The following is a 15459-nucleotide window of genomic DNA, read 5'->3' on the forward strand; positions in this document are numbered from 1 at the left end:
ATCAGAACTTAGCAAGTATAGCGACAAGAATGCCGAGGACCAATCAGATGAAGGGAGCAGTTCTTTGATTGGCTCATTATGTTCTTTACAAATAGCGAAAATTGGGCAGTTGGACATTTGAAAATCTTACAAGCATGATGCTTCACTCGACCAGGTCTTGACAGCAAGATGGTTGGGATGAAAACATCCACCCACCTAAAGGAATATTTCATGTTCGATGAAATTACAAGTACATTGAAATCTTATTACTTACTGTGATGTACCAGCAATTGAATATCTTTTTAAGCCTTCCTCCTGAACGATTAATTCAAATTTTGCAGTGTCTGCCGAGTAATTAAGAGTCATGCTGTGCCACAGATATTGCTTGGGGGATTCCACAGATGTAAGAAACATTTTTACTGCGTAAATTATTCATACCTTTACGCGATAAAGATATTCGTGGAAAAATAAGTCTTGATATTTCGGAAAATCCCGAACGCTCCGAATATGAATTTCATTGGCCTCATCCTCGGGGATATTTTTTGTTAGGTTTGACAAACTCCAATTGCCAAACATCACTCGGTAGTCAAGACTAGTTAGAATTGAGTAATGAGAGCTGGTTGATATGTTCTGCCTTATTTCCTCCGTCAGCAGCAAAGTATTTTCATGTCCGGAATATACTGGTAGGTCTGTAAAATCCCTAATTATTTCCAATTATTTGGAAAAACTCATCAAAACGAACCGTGCCAACGAAAGTCAGTAACAGCCGGATAATTTCCATATTTGTTCGATTTCATTGAGAAATTTTGTGTCCGCCACTTGTCGCAGCCGCCTTTCTTCACCAAATTGCAGTCGAATTTTCCCAGTTCGTTGGAAGTTCCGTCCAGGCCAAAGATTTCCACATCGGTGTTGTTAACTTTTTATACATACAGGATTGTTGTTAAACAGAATAAAATGCCGAAATGTTATGTTGGACAAAAAAGCAGGAGGAAGCTTCGATTATGAAACAGCAATCTTACAGAATTAACGGTGAGGAAATATAATTTGTAAAACCAACTAAAAAGCAAATGTGCAACTGTACAACTACTAATTATGTCAAGCTTTTATGAAAATATGACGAAATAGCCTTTCATAATTTTCCCCATCATCTAAAAAGCAATAATTATTATGTCTAAATAATCGTCAAACATATGAAATATATATACCACGTTGGCTCCACAAATCGACGAAAGCTACCGCATGTTGGTGGTCATCAGTGATGCAGGCCTTGATTCTGCTGTTAGATTCAACTTTGACCAAGTATCCAAGAGCATACTCGAAGCCTGCTTCATGTTTGAATGGTTCAAAATTATTATTTTCTGTCGGAGTGATAATTACTCACCGAGAAGGAACAGGAAAAACGTCACGCACGTTGGGATTTTCAACAGCATGGCGATTTCTTAGAATAAAGAATCCTTCCTCTTGAGATGAAAAAATACAGTAGAGTTTTAATCGAGTAATTACGGGAATTATTAAAAAATCCAGAACGTAACAATGATACTGCGTGTGGCGCTAATATTTCAACAGTTTTTGCTCAAAAGAAATTAGACGCATCACTATGGAAAGCTAATTTATTTTGCACGGAAATCACATGCACAACATGAGCAGAGTGGCAAATCAAATTCCGCCGTAAATCACGAAAATAGAAAAATAAATCAAGAGTGCGAGCGACACGTCCGGTTTGCTCACTGTGCGAGGATTTCAACAGAGAACAGAATTTCGTAATGTTTTCGTTTTTGTTTCATTTGATCGAGGGAGAGTGTAGATTTTGAATGCAACCAAATTCATGCAAGTTCAGTCAGTAGCTGACCAATAATAAAGGATTTGATTGGCTCGCACGGAAAAGGGACAAAAGCGGGTCACACATTTCACCGTCTCTGGCTCACCGTGGAAAAAGCTAATAAATAATAAAAAAATAGGTATTTTCCATTTAAATATGAGCATGTTTGTACACGCAGTTGAAAATATAAATAAAAAATCGACTAAATTGATCCATAAGCCCGTTTAAATATAGTCTAATATTTTCCTGTATAAAACTCACGGCCTTAATTATAAAAGCAAATTGTACCTTTTTGTCGCTGATTATTAGAAGCTTCAATGATCGATCAACCTTCTTTATCCACGCACAGCAAAAGCACTACTATTTGCTCACTGAATAAAGTAATTAATTTCTTCTCCTCCTCACTTCCTGGCATGTGCTAACGATCGCGTTTGTTAACACTTGAGAAATAATCAGCTAGCAAATGATTGAAAGTAAATTTCATTAAGCAAAGAAAGGAATTACAAATTCGGAGGTAATTGTGAAATTATCATCGAACAAATTACTTCCTGGTTTGAATGTGTTTTTACGTAATCTTTAGCGGTAGAGGAAATTTGAATTTAATTCAAAATAAATTTATTTAATGCACGCGGACTGTAATTTACATGTGTTTCTTTGTAGTAATCTTTTCAAAATAAGACACTTGGTACCAGGATGGCATGCGATGCAAGGAGGAACTTTTGATACCTTCTATTTTCCCCTTCACGGATGCCAATGGCTTGATGAAGTAGGGTTTTAAAGGAGGATGGAAACCGGCAACGCATCCTTGAATCATATCGGTCGATACTGGGCGATATATATATATATATATATATATATATATATATATATATATATATATATATATATTTCCCTATCCTTTTACTTGGTACGGTATCGATGTATCACCCCCAGTATCGACCGATACTTTATTAAAAAATCGTACTGCAATGCGCCCCCTCCCCCTCAATCCCATTCAACATGGTGCGATTTCGATACATCGCCCAGGTATGAATGGCAACCAAAGTACCTCCTTGTATCGCGTGCCCTCCTGGTACAAAGTGCCTATATTGAAGAGAAAAAGCGCGCATGGCGCTGCATATAGCGTTAAAATGCCCCACTATCTTATCAGGTTAGCAGGCTAGAAGAGGAGGTGCGCAAAATACTCCTTTTGATACCTCCTACCGTCTCATGCTGACCGCGTACGAAAGCTCGATTATAGCAGTTTTAGCTTAGGGATTAGGGATGCAATTCAATTAAAAATCGAGCATGATGCATCCAGCCAGCAGGAGATCGTAGAAGGTGTTTTCACCTGCTTTTGCTGCATGCGTACCTCATAGAAAAAACAAGATTTTAATATAATATAGCCGTAAATTCTGATGCGAAAACCGCTGGTACCGCCACTGCTAGTTGGAGAGCTCTCTTTTCGAACAAATAAATCATTTTTGCATAATTGTATTTGTTTATTCATGAAAACGCTTAACAAAGTGAATTATTATTCAGTGATATTGCCAAAGTCAATTCAATACCATTTTCTGTCATTAAATGTGAATAATTCGCGATACAAAATTTATGTAATTGACCAGTTGCATAAACCCTTAGTTATCAAAGCCGCCAACAGATGGCGCAACCACAGAATTTCTTAAAAAATTTAGTTTTAAGCGGTTTTAAGGCATTTCCGCTGCGATTTCAGACTCAATCCAGCTATTTTGCTTTTTTTAATTAATTTGCTTTTTTTTGACGTGCTGAAAACCAAAATCGGTTCAGCCATTCGCCGTAGAAACGTTGGAAAAGATTTTTTTATTTCAAAAAAACGTTTTTCACGATTCTACGGCGATTGGCTGAACCGATTTTGGTTTTCAGCACGTCAAAAAATAGCAAATTAATTGAAGAATGCACATTAGCTACATTGAGTCTGAAATCGCAGCGGAAGTGCCTTAAAATCGAAAGTCTACGGTGGCGCCATCTGTTGGCGGCTTCGAACACCAACACTGTAACTAAATAATCTCAATTTGACATGGATAAAGCATGTCAACGACATTTGACAAGGTTTATCCTTGTCACGACAAGGATTAAACTAGTCAACGACCTGATGACAAGTTTTACCCTTGTCATGACAAGGATAAAACTAGTCAAAGTTCTGTGACATGTTTAAAACGTGTTGCGATGAGAGGTTTTAACCATGTCAAAGTTTCCTGGTCAAATTGACATGGTTAAAACGTGTCAAAAACGTGATGACAAGTTTAAAACGTGTTGCAATGAGAGGTTTTATCCATGTCAAGATTTCTTGCTCAAAATGACATGCATAAAACTTGTCAAAGGTCGTTGACATGTTTAAACAGTGTTGCGATGAGAGGTTTTAACCATGTCAAAATTTCCTGGTCAAATTGACAAGGTTAAAACTTGTCAAAAACACGATGACATGTTTGAAACGTGTTGCAACGAGAGGTTTTATCCATGTCAAATTATCCTACTCAAAATGACAAGTTTAAAACTTGTCAAAACGCGATGACATGGATAAGACTTGTTTCAACGACACGTTTTATCCATGTCAAAATTTCCTGCTCAAAATGACATGTATAAAACTTGTCAATGATATGACGCGGTTTAAACTTGTCAAAATGACATGTTCTCTATCCTGCTTCTAAAGCTTTTCTTTAATTAAAAATGATTAATTTAATTGATTGGATTGCTCAGAACTAATGAAGAAATTGGGGAAAGGAAATCAACTCTGTAACTACACATGACTCAACTTGTGGCACTATAGGGTTAGCGGGCTAGCAATCCAATTTAGAAAAGCATAGGATGAAAAGGAGGCAAAAGCATCAGTGGCGCTAGTATCGATATAGTAGGCGTAACATTGGAAGGGACAAAGTGAGGAAAACGGCAACCTCGCGTGAACTTCAAATCTCAGATGAAAGAGAAGCCCAACGGTCGACAGCGGAAAACCATGAAGAATTTGGCTGCGCGAGAATGTGCGGTGCTCGTTGTGAAAGCCGCGCGATGCTTGATTAAGATATAAGAGGTAGGACGTCAATGTTTCATAAATATGATTTATTTTGTAATTCGATATAATGCAAATAAATGTAATATTGTAATGTGGCTGCCAGCATGCACCATGGGCGATGGGTGGCGGGGCGGCCGCAGCGGTGTCGGCCACTAGCGGGGGCGGTGGGCCAGCGTTGGCGGCCAGCACTGGGTCGGGGGCTGCGAGCATTGGGGTGGCCGCAGCAGTGGCGGCCAGCGTGCGGCGGCCAGTACCGGGAGCGGTGGGGCAGCAGGCCGGCAAATGACGCTTCTCAATTTGACAAGTTTGTTCCTTGTCAAATTGACAAGTTTGTTCCTTGTCAAATTGACAATTTAAGTACAGGGAAGGCGGCCGCATTGGCAGCGGCCAGCGTGCAGCGGCGGCGGGTTGGCAGGCCAGTATGTATGTCGCGGAGGCCAGCGTGCGGCGGCCAGCGGCCAGCGTGCGGCGGCGAGCGACCAGCGCGCAGCGGCGGCGGGGCGGCTAGCAAGCAGTGACTAGGATAAAGCTTGTCAATTTGACAAGCTTTTTCCTAGAGTCTAATTTACCCATTTTAAATAGGGTTAATGCGGGCGCTATGGAAGCGTAGGTCGCAGCGGCCAGCGTGCGGTGGGGCGGCAGGTCAGCGTGCGGCGGCCAGCGTAGCAGTGACAAGGATAAAGCGTGTCAAATTGACAAGCCTAAGGCTGGTCAGCGACCATCTTTGACAAGGATAAAGCATGTCAAATTGACATTTACCGCTTGACATGCTTAAGGCATGTCAGCGACATGATGCTTTGACAAGCCTTAAGCTAGTCAAGAACTGTCGTTGACAAGTCTTAAGCTAGTCAAAAGCACAATGTCGCTGACAAGCCTTAAGCATGTCAAGCGGTAAATGTCAATTTGACATGCTTTATCCTTGTCAAATTGAGATTATTTAGTTACAGTGAAGGGTTTATGCAACTGGCGCCAGATTAAAATTGACGTTCAGAATAAAAATGAAAAATTCTTGAGCTCAAATATGTACTAAATGTAAACAATCAAACAACTTTGTATAAAATTTATTGTTGTGATTCTTAACGCTGATTTGTTGTAATTTTTCCAGTTCTAGTGTACGGAGTGAATTAACACCCTCTACTCAAACACGAGACGAACGTTTTTTGGACTCATTTACCTCCGCAAACCTTCAACACTGACCTTGGTCTAGGTGTCAACTCTATCAGTCGCCTGCGTGTAATTTGTCGTCGGCTCATTTCTTTTGATGACCTCGTGCCCTTGGAGGGCGTCTGCATCAGGGTAAGCGGCCATTCCCTCTATACAAACTGCGAACCGACTGCCTGCAGCGTCAGTCAGCGCACCCACTCGTCTTCTCATTCGCAGTTTTTTATGATAAATAAATTTCTTAATTTAACTGACCGACAAGAGGCTCCAATAATTGTTTTACACAAAAGAAAAAAAGGCTTTGAGTTGCTTAAAATTGTTTTTTTTTACAATCAATAAATTATCTCGGATGCTGGACTTTGTAAAGTGTAAAAATTTGCTCTTTTCTTTTAATGTAATCCAATTTCAGAACCTAGAGTGGAAATTTGAAGGATTAAGAACTCCTATTTTATGCCATCTTAAAAAAATATACAATTTATGAAATATTTTTCTTAAATTTCTCTACTTAATCTTTAATCTTAATCTTTTAAATTTAAATCCAGTAAAACGCACAATTTGCAAATCTAAGCAAAAAAAAAAAAAATGGCAACTTGCATATATTATGGTCCGATGTACCGACGGAAAGCTGACAATGAGATGACTCAAAAAGGGGCGGATAACGGCAACACAACCTTGGGAGAAAATGAAAACGCTGGGCATAGGGCAAGCATTAATAAAAGCAATTTTTATTTTCTTATTTTTTATTGAATAAGACAAAAACCATATACAAATAACATAGCATAATGGAAAAAAATAAAAATAAAATCGGAAAAGGCAAATTCCCGCTGCTGGAAAGTTACCAAGGAAATGAATTTAGGGAAAATTAAAAAAAAACCAGCAGGGTTTTTCAAGCGTACGCCACGGGCGCAGGCGAATTCCCGCTGCTGGAAAGTTACTGGGAAATGAATTTAGGAAAAATTAAAAAAAACAGCAGGGTTTTTCAAGCGTACGCCACAGGCGCAGGCGAATTCCCTCTGCTGGAAAGTTACTTGGAAATGAATTTAGGGAAAATTAAAAAAAGCAATAAGTACCCATTACTGGAAAGTTACTAGGAATTGAATTAAGGGAAAATTAAAAAAACAGCAGGGTTTTTCAAGCGTACGCCACAGGCGCAGGCGAATTCCCGCTGCTGGAAAGTTACTGGGAAATGAATATAGGGAAAATTAAAAAAAGCAATAAGTACCCATTACTGGAAAGTTACTAGGAATTGAATTAAGGGAAAATTAAAAAAACAGCAGGGTTTTTCAAGCGTACGCCACGGGCGCAGGCGAATTCCCTCTGCTGGAAAGTTACTTGGAAATGAATTTAGGGAAAATTAAAAAAAGCAACAAGTACCCATTACTGGAAAGTTACTAGGAATTGAATTAAGGGAAAATTAAAAAAAGCAATAAGTACCCATTACTGGAAAGTTACTAGGAAATGAATATAGGGAAAATTAAAAAAAGCAATAAGTACCCATTACTGGAAAGTTACTAGGAAATGAATTTAGGGAAAATTAAAAAAAGCAATAAGTACCCATTACTGGAAAGTTACTAGGAAATGAATTTAAGGAAAATTAAAAAAAAAACAGCAGGGGCTTTCAAGCGTACGCCACAGGCGCAGGCGAATTCCCGCTGCTGGAAAGTTACTTGGAAATGAATTAAGGGAAAATTAAAAAAAACAGCAGGGGCTTTCAAGCGTACGCCACAGGCGCAGGCGAATTCCCTCTGCTGGAAAGTTACTGGGAAATGAATTTAGGGAAAATTAAAAAAAGCAATAAGTACCCATTACTGGAAAGTTACTAGGAATTGAATTAAGGGAAAATTAAAAAAAACCAGCAGGGTTTTTCAAGCGTACGCCACAGGCGCAGGCGAATTCCCGCTGCTGGAAAGTTACTGGGAAATGAATATAGGGAAAATTAAAAAAAGCAATAAGTACCCATTACTGGAAAGTTACTAGGAAATGAATTTAGGGAAAAATAAAAAAAGCAATAAATACCCATTACTGGAAAGTTACTAGGAAATGAATATAGGGAAAATTAAAAAAAGCAATAAGTACCCATTACTGGAAAGTTACTAGGAAATGAATTTAGGGAAAATTAAAAAAAGCAATAAGTACCCATTACTGGAAAGTTACTAGGAATTGAATTAAGGGAAAATTAAAAAAAACCAGCAGGGTTTTTCAAGCGTACGCCACAGGCGCAGGCGAATTCCCGCTGCTGGAAAGTTACTTGGAAATGAATTTAGGGAAAATAAATAAAATACCAGCAGGGGTTTACCACCTGCGCAAGAGGCGCAGGCAGGATCTCACTGCTGGGAATTAAATGGAAAAAGCAACAAAAGGGAAAGGTAAAAAGGGAAAATAGAAAAAGCTGACATTAGAAATTCCCCACCACTTCCAGTGACATAGCATAATGCAAAGAGCAGGAATTTACAATTTACAATCCTATTTTACATTCATTTCTGAATTACTTTACAGGGTTTATCTTTATTTTTCCAATTACATATTTAAAATAACAATTTAAATAAAGATACATAAAGTTTGAAGAAGAGCATAATTGGGACTGGTTGGAGGGATGAAGGTTCCAAACGTAGTATCGTTGGTCGTTTCCAGGAAGCGAGGAACTGGTTGTCCGGATGGTACTCGAGGTCGCAAACCTGTGAATCAGAACATCTAGTTCAGAGAATGAGAGGAAAGAAGAACAAAAATAAAACAGGTTTAACTCTTGGCGCGCGAATTACCCTTTGATTTTAAGAGACGCCCCCAAAATATGAAATAATGTAATAATTGTACTCACCCGAAAATGTGAACGTCGGCCGCGGGTCAGCCGAGGTCCACGCTGTCCACGGTGGCCGTCTGGTGGTCGCTGGCCCCTCAGTCATCAAGCGCGGCTGCAGACCAGCACCACGCACGTCATCCTTCGCTGGCTGCCAGTTAAAGACTAATTTTAGGAGAGTAGGAGAAGCGATGCAGCAGTCAGAGTCAGCAAAAGAGGGGAAGCAGTGGGTCATTCACCCAGCAGCCAAGCGTCGTTTGTCCCCCCTCCTTCCCCTCTTTTGGCACTCTGGCTGCTTCTCCTTAAGTGCCACCGCTAGCTGCCAACCGCGCATGCGCACTTGTGCCATCTGGCCCCGCCCAATACTTTACAAGCATGCACGTCAGGTGTTTGGCCCGCAAAAATCAGCTTGCTTAAGGACGGTACAACTAGGACTGGCGGAAACCACCATTTTCCCGTCTGTAAGAGTGGTGGTGTCCGCCAGTCCTAGTTGTACCGTCCTTAAGCTTGCCTACATTCGCGATTCCAAGTCAAAATAATTGAAATTTAAAGTTGTTTTTTTTAAACAAAAATTTGGTTAAATTTTTTCGATTTCTGTTAAACTTTTATTTTCCTCTTTTACAAATTCTAATTATTAATATTTTTTAAATTTAAAGATTATTTACTGGCATGCGTAATTTTTATTAATATCAAGATTTATGCCGTCAAGTGGCTCGCGATAACATAACGAAAACGCGAAGTTTCTTAGCCCCCAAAATAGGAAATAATGTAATAATAATTGCACTCACCCGAAAATGTGGACGTCGGCCGCGGGTCAGCCGAGGTCCACGGAGGCCGTCTGGTGGTCGCTGGCCTCTCAGTCATCAAGCGCGGCTGCAGACCGGCACCGCGCACGTCCTCCTCCCGTCACTGCCAGTTAAAGACTGACGTCACTGACGAGAGTAGGAGAAGCGAAGCAGCAGACAGACATAAAAAGAGGGGAAGGAGTGGGGGCAATGATCGCTTGTTCGCTCCCCACTCCTTCCCCTCTTTTGCTGACTCTGGCTGCTTCTCCTTAAGTGCCACCACTAGCTGCCAACCGCGCATGCGCATTTGTGCCGTCTGGCTCCGCCTCCTTCTTCACACGCAGCACTAAGGACGATAATATGTAACTAGGACTGGTGGACACCGCCATTTTTACAATTATATTTCAAGTCCATTATTTCAATATAATTTTACAAGTTTTTAGGAGTGTCTGGGAGGTTTTATTCAGGATTAATGATTTTTCGCGCCTCGGCCACCCTTGACACACTTTGCGGGCGGCGGGGGTGGTTTTTTGGGGTGACAACCGTCGATAAAATTTAGGCGCAATAGCGAGTATATGGGAGGAGGGTTTTAATTGGGTTGTAACCGTTTTAAAGTGATCAATCTTGAAATTATGAATATGCTAGAAATAGAGAAGCAATTAATTTCCTTGTAAATGACCGGAAATAATTTTGAGCTGATTGTATTTTGGAAAATTTATTAAATTCTAATTTCAATTCGTAATTATTTCGATAAAGACTAAAAGAAAATTTTTTCTAGTCGAGAAATCCTGGAACTTTCCTTTTGAGTAATTATTTGAACTTATAAAATAATAGTATTCACAAAAATCGTATTTTTCGGGGCATGAATTTTGAGTTTTTTGTCATTTTAGCACAATGCACAAATCGATTATTTTCGTTTCTCTGTCGCATTAATGCGGGATCTGGGATGCTGTGTAGCGCGCGATCACACACTTTTTGCGAGCGCTTCAATCTCTCGTGATTCTCCCAGCAGCCACCTGATATTGCAGCGGCCAGCGCCAACACTTGCTGGCCCAAGTATTCCATGTAATGACGTCATTTTCACTACTGGCAGGTAGATGGCGCCAAATTCAGAAACGATTCGAAGATGCGATCAACGCTTAATTAATAAAATTCTTTCCAGCAAGTCCGTTTTATTGCAAGTTCAAATCTAGTTCTCTAGAGTGTTGAACCAATTTAGATTGTACGTGAACACCAGAGCAAATAAGCAGGTTGCGTTTTTTATTGTTTAGGCTTCACCGAGCGTTGAAATTCGGGATCTCTGCGGCATTACAGTGGGACGTAGAAAGGAAATTCTTTTACTTAAAGGCATCTACTAACTTTATATCTGCTATAAATAACTTTCTAAACACTAGATTTTTAGGAATACAAATTATTTTAAGGCAGTTCAATTGTCATTGCATATTTTTTTCGTTTAAAAAGGCTGAAATAGGATGCATGTGGGTCTTTTGGCCAATAGGAACGACGTTTGTCTTTGTAGTTTATTTGTTTTTTTTTTTTTTTTTTTAGAATTTTATTTATTTGAAAAAACATTACAAGTCCAGCCAATTCAAGACGAATTGACGGCTGGTGCTCGTTCAGCTGCTGCATCGCAGCAGCTATTTAACAAAAATAAGAGTGCAACAACATTTTTGTATTTACAAAGTAGTGTGCGAAAAGAAGAACAAAAAAAAAATTAGCCACACGATGACAACCAATCCTTCACTTTTTTTGTTCATTTTGTACGTTGTTCACTAAAATGACCTTTGAAATGTATGTTTTTTTGTCAGGCGACCACTACACTGGATTTATTTACTAAATATAAATATTTGAACTGATAGCCACCGGAGAAGCTTGACAGTCATTCTTGCTCAGGCAACTCAGGCTTCACTACTACACAATTTTGGCAGAGTAAAATGGTGAGAATCAACTAATTCACTGTACAATCTATTAAGAATTAACTTGGAAGAAGAGTTCTTGTACTTCATTCCTATAAATATATCTTAAAATTAGATTAAAAATACACTTTTTTCGATTGCCGCCGTTTCAGATACTTGATCACTATTTGTACATTTACCTATTCACTTTTTGTATATAGAATCTTAATAAGCAAATGAAATATTAGTTATAAATCGTGTGAGTTCGATCCTACGCTATTCCACTCATCTTCTCTCTTGCATTTTCGTAGATCCTTTATAGCATTTTCCCAAAATGACGGTTGTGTTTTTTGTGCCTTTTGTCAACAGTTGAAAAACGCTGGAGGAATGACGCCATTCTTCGTCGCCATTTTGTTGCTCGGCCTTTCGTCCATGGCCACCGCCACGAACTTATTCTCTCAGGTCTTCGAATGGCCCGATGGATTGGACTACGAGTGGCCCTCTGAGGCAAACAGGACACAGGAAGATGAAACTTTGGAACCAGATGATATTGTGCCTCTTTACATGGCAGCATACGGACCAAAGATCTTCCTCAGTCTTAAGAAATATGGTAATATCCCGATGAGTCTGGTGTCTCTGCCGACGAGAAGTGCGTCCTCCGCACCTCCGAAACTCACTCCATTCCCTTCGTGGGACATGCATGTAAGTAGAAGAAAAATTCTTCAGCTATATTCCTGATGTTTCTATAAATTTAAAATAAGATTTTTGAGATTCCTCTTTTTGCAGGAAAATGAAAACTGGGAAAAGTGCAACAAAATTGAAGAAGCCAAAGGGCTGGAAGTGGACTCCATTGGCAGGCTGTGGGTGCTCGATGAGGCCAGCTCCAAATCCAATTGCAGAGCCAAACTATGGATTTTTGATTTAAACTCCAATAAAACCGAACTCGTTCATCATTTCTATTTTCACGACCCGATACACGACTTGGTGCTGGACGAAACGCCAAACGGAACCTTCGCCTACATCTCGCGTCAGAGTAAACAACACATTGTCGTGTTTAGTTTGGAGCAAAATGAATCTTGGAAGGTGAACACGTCAGGACTCGCGGTTTCGTCCATTGCCCTATCCCCTAAGAATCAGGAACCGAGAACGCTCTACCTCAGCGAATACGAATCCAGTGAACTGTATTCAATTTCCGTCGCCGCTCTCCGCAACGGAACTCGAACTGCAAATCCGGAACTAATCGGAAACTGGACTGCAAAGCAATCGTATAGAATGCTATTGGACAACCACGGGACAATGTATGCCGCCTTTCAGTGGGAAAACTACACATCTTCTTGGAACTCTTCCCAGCCATTTCAGGAGCAGCGTTTTTATGAGGTAATTTAAGTCACCTGATCGGGAAAGTAAAATAATCTTACACCAAATTTTTAATTGAAAAGAACCTATCTAATTTATTTAAATACAGTGATGGAAAAAATGTTTAAATTCTACTAAGTCGGGGGTGATAATTATTTCTTTAAAAGAATGTAGCTAGAAAGTATATATTTGTTGGAGGGAATAAAACTTGTTTTAATTTAACATGATCTAAAACTTTTGCTTGGTTTTAGGCCGCTGATCTTCTTCCATTTTATTGGCAATTCACTTTTTCCTTGGGCCAAAGTGGATCTCTCTGGATGATGGTGTTTGATGAATATAGTAATCCAAGATACGCGCTCTTGAAGGCTGAAATAGGAGCAAAGTCATACATCTTCGAGGATCTGCCTGGTAAGGTTTATTTATTTGATTTTTTAATATTCGGGTGAAGCCAACCCAATAATCTACCCTCTTTATATTAATTTAAAAAAAGAATTATTTTAATCGAATTTTTCCCAAGCACATTTTTGCTTATGTTTGTAGATTTAACTTTGATTATAAATTATGGTTGGAGTATCTATTGATGCTTGAAAAAACATACGCCATAGGCCATCCATTTCAAGCCAACTGCTCAAAATCCATTTTGCTGTTGTCATTCCAGAAGAATCCATTTTGTGGCACCTGTTTGGCATCATTCTGTCCGGCTCCATCGTATTTAGTGTGGTCATTTTTTGGCGCAACCTGAGACAGAAGAGGATCAATTCCCTTTCCCGAATCATCACTAAAGAGCTCACCAAATACCGCACCACGAGTCCCACAATGACGTTTATTCCACGCCCACTCTCTCCTGATCTCAATATAAGAGCAGCCGAAAAATCCAAGCTTGGAACCGACGATTAGAGTCCGCGATTAATTTGGAGAAGCGTCTCGTGCTCCATGTCCAATAATTTTAAGACATTCCTAATCGTGTTTCATTTGTATTGGAAATAAATTATGTGTTTAACCCTTTATTTAATGCTATTTTTGTTCAATTCATTTCACCTATTTTTCTTGTAAAACTTAGCACTTTTCAATAAGGTTAATTTCGTAATCAGAAAAGGCTTCCCTGCATTGTGTATTATGTTGTGTTAGTCACAGAAAGCGATAAAAAAATAATCAGGAACTGTGAAATGCATGTACCTGCGATTTCCATCTAGGGACACGAATGAAAGAGCCTCTCTCGATCAGTCTTTCAGGTTGACATATAATTTTAAGGAAGTCCATTTATTCCTCGACCTATCGTTGTGCAGAGGAAATGAAAAAAAGTAAGTTGAAACCAGTCAAAATATGCCGTCTTTTGCGCCTGTATTTTCGAAACAATTCGAGTGCAACCTGCGATACTCTATTGTCCAGCAGGTTGCATTATATTCTCCTACATTCGAGCAATAGAACATTAAAAAGGAGCGAACAGTTTTTATTTTAATTAACCGGACAAGAAATAAACTTCCAAAACATTGTTGTGCATAATCCTACATACGTACTTTGTAGAAAACGAAACATTATTAAAATATTTTTATCTAGATTTTATTGAAGCAACTGCTATAAATTATTTCAATTATTTTTGCATCATCTGGATTGTTCTGTTGTTGGATAGAGGAACGCATTTTCTGCACCTTTATTTTTTGCAGATAAACCATAAGAGGGCGCAGAATGCTCCCACATATCCACCTAAAAACAAATTGTTGGTGTTATCGTTAGAGCAGATACTAATTGCTGGAAAAACGCTTACTGTAAAAAACACAATTAAAAAATAAGGAATAGTCTTCCTCGGACAAGATGCTACTTGCAATTGGATACACAAGTAAACCAGAAATCATTAAGCCAAAAATTGCAGCCCAATGGTTCCAAACGGATTTGCTGATGAGCACGGTGATCAGACACCCAAAAATGTGGTAAACAGAGCAACCTAAAACTACAATTAAATTACAATTAAGAAAGTATAAGATATTTTCAAATGAACTTATCAAAAAGAAGATTTTTGTAAACACTGAATCGCTCTCTGCATTGTGTGATTTATCCTGAGATATTTAAAGACAATTTATTAGCAAACACCGCAATATTTAATAAAAGAATTTACCTCAACAACGAGTGGATCGAATTTAAGTGGTATTTTCGTGGCCAATTCCAAAGTTTCAGGGTTTGGCTTCATTCCTGGAGTGTTTGAAGCCTCGGACTCCTGTTGAAATTTAGAAAAATAAATGTTAAGGATATTTTGGCCCTGAATACAAACCATTATTGGAATAACGTAAAGTGCAGTGTTCGTTCGAGGTTGCTCCATACTTTGCCAGATAAAAAAGCGATTCAATGGAGCAGGAACGAAATAGCTATGACTTAAATGTTTTCGGTATTTTACGCTACTGCTATAGATTTTAAAAAGAGTGGGGAAAAAATTCCAATATTTTAGAGTTCCTCTGTTTTCTGAAGTCAGAAAAATAGAGCTTCAAATTATGAGAAACATGTTATCGTCTAAATGCCATGAAAATTGCGTTTTGATTTTTTTTAGTTGATTATACAAACTTTCTGTGTGCTGCCACTTAGGCCAAAGAAGGATATGTCTTGAATTGAGAATTGCTCCAGAACTCCTGTAATCTCCCAGGAATTCCCAGTGC

General features: G+C 39.0%; 1 protein-coding gene and 1 long non-coding RNA gene across 2 annotated transcripts; one reads left to right on the forward strand and one right to left on the reverse strand.

Annotated features, from left to right (window-relative positions):
* Positions 1-8546: 8546 nt before the first annotated feature.
* On the reverse strand, positions 8547-9724 carry LOC135935611 (uncharacterized). Its single transcript, XR_010574239.1, has 3 exons — positions 9567-9724; positions 8800-8929; positions 8547-8659 (listed from the first exon to the last, which is right to left on the reverse strand). It is a non-coding gene; the product is annotated as an uncharacterized LOC135935611 (long non-coding RNA).
* A 2121-nt stretch (positions 9725-11845) lies between these two features.
* Positions 11846-13711, forward strand: LOC135935990 (major royal jelly protein 1-like). Its single transcript, XM_065478646.1, has 4 exons — positions 11846-12160; positions 12245-12835; positions 13066-13222; positions 13473-13711. Exons 1-4 carry the CDS (start codon positions 11846-11848, stop codon positions 13709-13711), a joined length of 1302 nt encoding a protein of 433 aa, XP_065334718.1.
* The last annotated feature ends 1748 nt before the right edge of the window (positions 13712-15459 follow it).

The sequence above is a fragment of the Cloeon dipterum genome, chromosome 2, assembly GCF_949628265.1.
Source record: "Cloeon dipterum chromosome 2, ieCloDipt1.1, whole genome shotgun sequence".
Lineage (NCBI taxonomy): Eukaryota > Metazoa > Arthropoda > Insecta > Ephemeroptera > Baetidae > Cloeon > Cloeon dipterum.